Source organism: Nestor notabilis, unplaced genomic scaffold (genome assembly GCF_000696875.1).
Source record: "Nestor notabilis isolate BGI_N333 unplaced genomic scaffold, ASM69687v1 scaffold20192, whole genome shotgun sequence".
Lineage (NCBI taxonomy): Eukaryota > Metazoa > Chordata > Aves > Psittaciformes > Psittacidae > Nestor > Nestor notabilis.
This window is the reverse complement of record NW_009918118.1, coordinates 1-5,548: the sequence shown is the minus strand read 5'-3', so window position 1 is coordinate 5,548 and position 5,548 is coordinate 1. Positions and strand designations below refer to the sequence as shown.

Below are 5,548 nucleotides of genomic sequence, written 5' to 3'. Positions count from 1 at the left end.
GCCACCCAGCCTCCACCTTTGAAGGACAAATTTAGGAGGTGGTTTGGCCTCATTGCACCCATGAAACGTTTCAGTTCTGGAAACATTTCCATCCTCCTCGCCCCTTGTTCCTGGCCTGTACAGAACAGGACACAAGACCTGTCACGCTTGTCCCACTGGTCCAGCAAAGCACCCTGGAGCTGTCAAGACATGTTAACCCTTGGGTACTGGGTGCTGCTGGGGCTGAGCATCCCGAGAGGGAGAGTATCCTGGCACGTCTTCCTCGCCGTGGTAGGACTTCATGTCTTCATCATGATCATATGGTGAGATGGACTCACCACACAGCCTCCTTGATGCCAGCACCTCTTTATCTGTGGTCCTTTGGGGAAACTGAGTCACCAAGGGGTGTGGAATTGATCAGCCGAGCACTGCCCAAGCACAAGGCTGCAGACCAGGTTTATTGTCCATCAAGAGCTGATAGGAAGGAAGCTTACAAAATAAAGAAGTATATGCCTATGAACAGCCCACGTGCCCCATGGACAGACCTCACAGCACACATGCAAAAGCACTTTGAAGCACAAATTAGAGCAATCACTTGTTCCAGACTGCTGTGTCAGGAAGGTTCGGGTACCTCCAAGGCAGGTCATTCCCAGAATCACCACCTCTGCTCCTTCCCCATGGATGCCAGCATCCCATTAGCTTTCTTCAGCCAGCTCTGGTGCACTGCTTCAGCTGCCCTTCCCTCGGCTACTGTGCTTGGTCACAGTGTCCCAGGCTCTTCTGAATCCAATCTGCTCAGTTCATGCCCCTTCCAGTCTGGCCACGCAGCCCATCATGGGGAGCACCAGGACATCAGGCTGTGCCCTGGTGGCACATGGTGGCCAAAGGACATGGATGCAAACTGGCACATGCTGGGGTGCCAACTGGTTCTCATCTCATCGTAAGCAAAGGATGGGCAGGGGAGGTAAAGCCAAGGACAAGGACTGGCAATGGAGCTCAGCCTCAGTTTCCCTGCTCAGGTCTCCACCTGACTCCTGCAGCCTCCACAGGGAGAAGCTCCAGCAGGACAAGGCCCCCAGTGTGCAGCACCCCTGTATGTCGCCCTGCCTTCACACACCTACAAAGACACATGCACACTGACACGCACCCACACGCATGCTCTGCTCTATCTACGCTGCTTCATTGCCTTGATGAGCTCCTCTAGCTTCAGGGCAAGGTGCAGGTCGCCTTTCACCTGCAGCCTCCCGCTCATGTAGGCACTCAAGGGGCGCAGGTCACCCGAGAAGAGGTCCTGCAGGTCCTTCTCTGCCACCTCCAGAATGACATCAGGGATGCCCTCGGGCACGCCATGGCCAGCCCGTCCGCTGCCTGTAGGACACAATGGGTGGGAGAAGGATGAACAGAGGGCTTCAGAATCCAGCCTTGCCTGCTGGCATTCACCCCCACTGTTCCATAAGGATTCACTTGAGCCAGATGACAGACAAGGGCCTGGCAGTGCTCAAGGCCAGGTTGGACGGGGCTTGGAGCAACCTGGTCTAGTGGAAGGTGTCTTCCACTTGGGGGTTTGGAACTAGACGATCTTTAAAGTCCATTCCAACCCAAACCAGTCTGTGATTCTATGATTTTGAACACAGGAGTCCTTCCTCCTTATGAAGATAAATGTCTCTTGTGTTGCTCCACCCATGTTGTTACAGAGGTCTACCTCCAAGCCTTGTCCTACTTTTGCCATGGCCACCATGTTGGGGACGGATTAGGGTGCTGGGAGGACATCTTCCAGCACAGCAGTGGCCCAATGTGCTGCCCACTTCATGTCCCTCCACTGCTACCCCCTTAGGCTGGTGGCATCAATGGCTAAAAACCCCTGAGGTCTCTGAGCCATCCATCCCACTTTGCCAGCCACCAGGAAACCTGGCTGCCAATCTTCTCTCAATACTCTCTTTCTGCAGGAAAAATCATGGTTTTAATCCAAACCAAATTCTACTTTGGGCTTTCAGGGAGCAGGGACTCAAGGCCATGGTGGCCAAGCTGCAGTGCGCAGCTGATGGACCCTGGGGTGCCTCTCATGGAGCCACCAAATGGGCTTTGTTTGGGACCCCTTACCACCAAGCTTGGGAGTTCACAGCATGAAAACAGGGATCAGGCTCAACCACCCTCCCGCCTCCAGCACAGCAACCCCAGAGTAGTGACCTGAGGAGAGGTCTATGAAGTAGGTGCTCCAGGCGCCGCCGGGCAGGGCGATGTTGACCTGGTAGGATGCTCCCACCTGGCTGACCAGGGCCTCAGAGAGGATGGGTTCCACTGCTGAGAGCAGCTCATCTGTGCTGGGCTTCCTCTGGGCACTGCTGGCAAGGAGGGGAGCGGTGGGAGGCTCCATCTCATTCACTGTCTCCACGCTGTCTGCTGGGGACAATGGGACAGCAGAGGGTACACTGTGAGGTGGTGGGCTTTGCTGGTCTACATGGACCCACCATAAAAGGTCTCCGGAGTAAAGAAACCCACTTATCCACCACGTTTCCAGCTAAGCAAGAAGACAACCACTGGTTTTGCCATTTCCTATTGTCTGCCATGGTTTACTCTTCCTGTGCTACCAGGGGGTGGAAAATTATCCCTGAAAGAAATAGCAGGACACAAACTGGTGCAGGGTTTCTGGGAACAAAAACAGTAAACCCACACTGCCCTCAGTGGGACTCTTGGCAAGCTGAGGCTTGGGGATGCCTGATGGAAACACTGAGAACTGAGCTGGGCTTGAGCCCAGGCTCCTGCAGATCTGCTCCTGCCCTCCCCAGTGTCCTATAAGAAGGGTATGGAGCTGTGCCCGAAGCTATCCCTTCTCCTCCCCACTGTTTGTGCTCATAGGAGCATGATATCTCCCAGACTTTGACCTCTGTGCCAAACAGCCAATGGACACGGGGTCACCTGGCGGGAGGGACATCCCAAGCAGAGAAGCGGGTTGATTACCTGCCCCTGGAATGCTGGTCCCGTTGCCTGCCAGAGCCAGGGTGCTGCTGAAGAAGTGGGCAGCCAGCTGCTGAATGGTGCCATCCAGCCCGGGCACGGATGGCACAGCGGCCAGAGGGCTCTCCTGGGGTGGCTGCAGCACAGCCTCCATGCTCAGCTCCACACGGTCCACCTCCAGGCCCCAGGACTTGGTCATGTCATTGATCTCCAGCTGCAGAGCCGAGGAGAAAGGAGAAGGTGTTGGGAAGAGCCCACATAGCAGAGTTGGGTAAGGCCATGGAGAGCACCGGACCATAGCACACCAACCATGGGCATCCAATAGCTTATACTTCTGCTGTCCACCAGCTTTAGATGTGAGGTGTTGGACCAGGCTCAATAGTCCAGCTCCTCCAAGCTGCCCATGCTCACATTCAACTGTGCTTCCTCATTTGCTGTTCTGGCATGGAAGAGGTCAGGACAGGGAGGACAGCTCTGTCTTGTTCCCCGTTCCATAGCTCCCTCCCAGGCTGGCCCTTTCCTTGCTTCCCCTTGGGTAACACATCCTGGTATGGTGCCCCATATATAATAATAAATAGAATCCCTTGTAGACATTCAACACACAAGATCTTGGCCTGGTCCAGGTTGGCAGCAGGCACTACTCATCGCCCCTCTGCCAACACTGCCCGGCTGCCATCCCAGTTTGCAGCCCTCCAGGCTTCATATCTGCCTGGTGGAGAGATGAAGGTCAGATTTAAGCCTGCCAACACTACGTGGGCTTTTCTCTGTGGCCAAAAAGCCCTTACAGACAAGCCACAGAGCTCCACAGGCTGAAGATATCTGCTTCCCACTAATCACCATGTTTTCCCAGCTTCCTTCTTGGCCAGGTCCATGGCCAGATGGACTTGGAGCAGCTCCATCTTTCCCTTGCAGTTACTTTCACATCAAGAGCACAAGGCTTTGGGGCAGTCCTCACCAGTAGCTGCTCCCCAATCCTCAGCTTCTCCACCTGGATCTCACGGAGACTCTTCTTCATCAAGGTTTTGGTCATGGCATTCTGGGCCGTCATCCGGGTGGCCGCAATGAGGTCCTTCACCATCATGACAGACAACACGGGGTCCCACACGCGGAACTGGATGTCGGCACCCATGGAGATGATGGCCCCATCCTTGGAGGTCAGCTGGGACAGAGGGATCAGGATCTCTTCCCCTCTCTGCCCCACTGCCCAACCCTTGTGCACAGAGCCTGGGAGCAAAGGCATTCACTTCTTCCCTGGCTGGCAAGCAGCTCTAGGTCTCTTTAAGAAGGTTGTTAGAAATGAAACCAACTCAAATGATGAAGTTTGGGCTAGTCTGAATGGTGAGGACAGTTTCCAGCATGGGACTGTTACTGAAAGACAACTGGAAAGGACAGGGATGGATGTGTTTGAGATGCTTGCAGCCAGGAACACCCATTGAACAAAGTATGCAAAGTCAAAAGGAGCTTTTCAACTGCAGAGAGGTGAGGACTCTGCCTTCACAGCACCAGCTACAGTCCGAGGAGGAATCTGAAAGCTGGGTCCACGCATGGCACCAAGGGTCAGACCACCCCAAAATCCATGTGCTCTGGGTATTTTAGAGGTGTCTCCCCATCCTGCCCTGAAGCCTGAGGCAGCTTACCTTGCAGGGGGGCACGTTGAAGGCCCTTGTCCTCAGATCCACTCGCTGCCAGTGGTCGATGAAGGGCAGCAGCAGGACCATGCCAGGTCCCTGCGGTGCCCGGATGCGGCCCAGGCGGAAGATGATCATTCGCTCGTAGGTGGGCACAATCTACAATGGGAGAGCTTAGAGCAGGGCTGAAGCAAAACCCTGGGTCCTGCGGTGCCAAAGGCACCAGGGCCAGCTGGGAGCAGTCCTCCCTATGGAGGATGGGTTGTCTTCCCATTCCTCCCCTGCCTTCCTCCCTTACCTTCAAGGCAAACCAGCCTGAGATGGGGAAGGTGACAACCATCAGCAAGAAGACTAAGGAGGTGATAATCCCATGGCAGATCCAGGACAGCCAACCCTGGGAGGACTCTGCAGTGGGGTGAAAGGGAGAGGTACCTGCTCCAAACCACCCTGCCCTGCCCACAAACCCCCAACCCAAGCCTCTCCCCCATGTACCCCAGGGAAGTGCAGGGGACACCCTAACAGCAAAAGTGGCAATAGGGAGAGAAGCAGCAACACCCCTCCTGAGGCTGGCACTCACCTATGGTATTCCCGGCTGGCCCCAGAGGGTCTTGCTTGGATCCAAAGGAGAAGAAGCCCTTCTGGGCACTGTAGAGCCCAATGCTGGACTGCTGGAAGCGGTCAAAGTCTCCCAAGGGAAGGGCCTGGTATCCTGACCGGCTGAACATGGTGCGGGTGCTTTGCACGGGGTTGGTGCTCAGAGCCCCCTAAGCACAGCTCTGTGCTGCCAGCACGGTGGCCAGCATGGCTTCTGCCTGTCCCCAGCCCAATCCAGCGTCCCTGCCTGGCTGCCTGGAGACCTGGCGTGCTCCGGAGAGGATGTGACAAGCCCTGCTCTTATTACGGAGGATGCTGGCTAGAAGAAACCAAATCCTTCAGGAGCTTTCCTTGCCGGGGTCTCAGCCAGGCTGAGGCTTCCCATCTCCCTG

The 5,548-nt window shown here is 55.6% G+C and overlaps 1 protein-coding gene across 1 annotated transcript; it reads right to left on the bottom strand.

Annotated features, from left to right (window-relative positions):
- Window positions 1–1,144: 1,144 nt before the first annotated feature.
- On the bottom strand, window positions 1,145–5,287 carry STOML1 (stomatin (EPB72)-like 1). Its single transcript, XM_010009560.1, has 7 exons — window positions 5,140–5,287; window positions 4,861–4,967; window positions 4,572–4,721; window positions 3,890–4,093; window positions 2,938–3,148; window positions 2,167–2,379; window positions 1,145–1,347 (listed from the first exon to the last, which is right to left on the bottom strand). Exons 1-7 carry the CDS (start codon window positions 5,285–5,287, stop codon window positions 1,145–1,147), a joined length of 1,236 nt encoding a protein of 411 aa, XP_010007862.1.
- Between the last annotated feature and the right edge of the window lie 261 nt (window positions 5,288–5,548).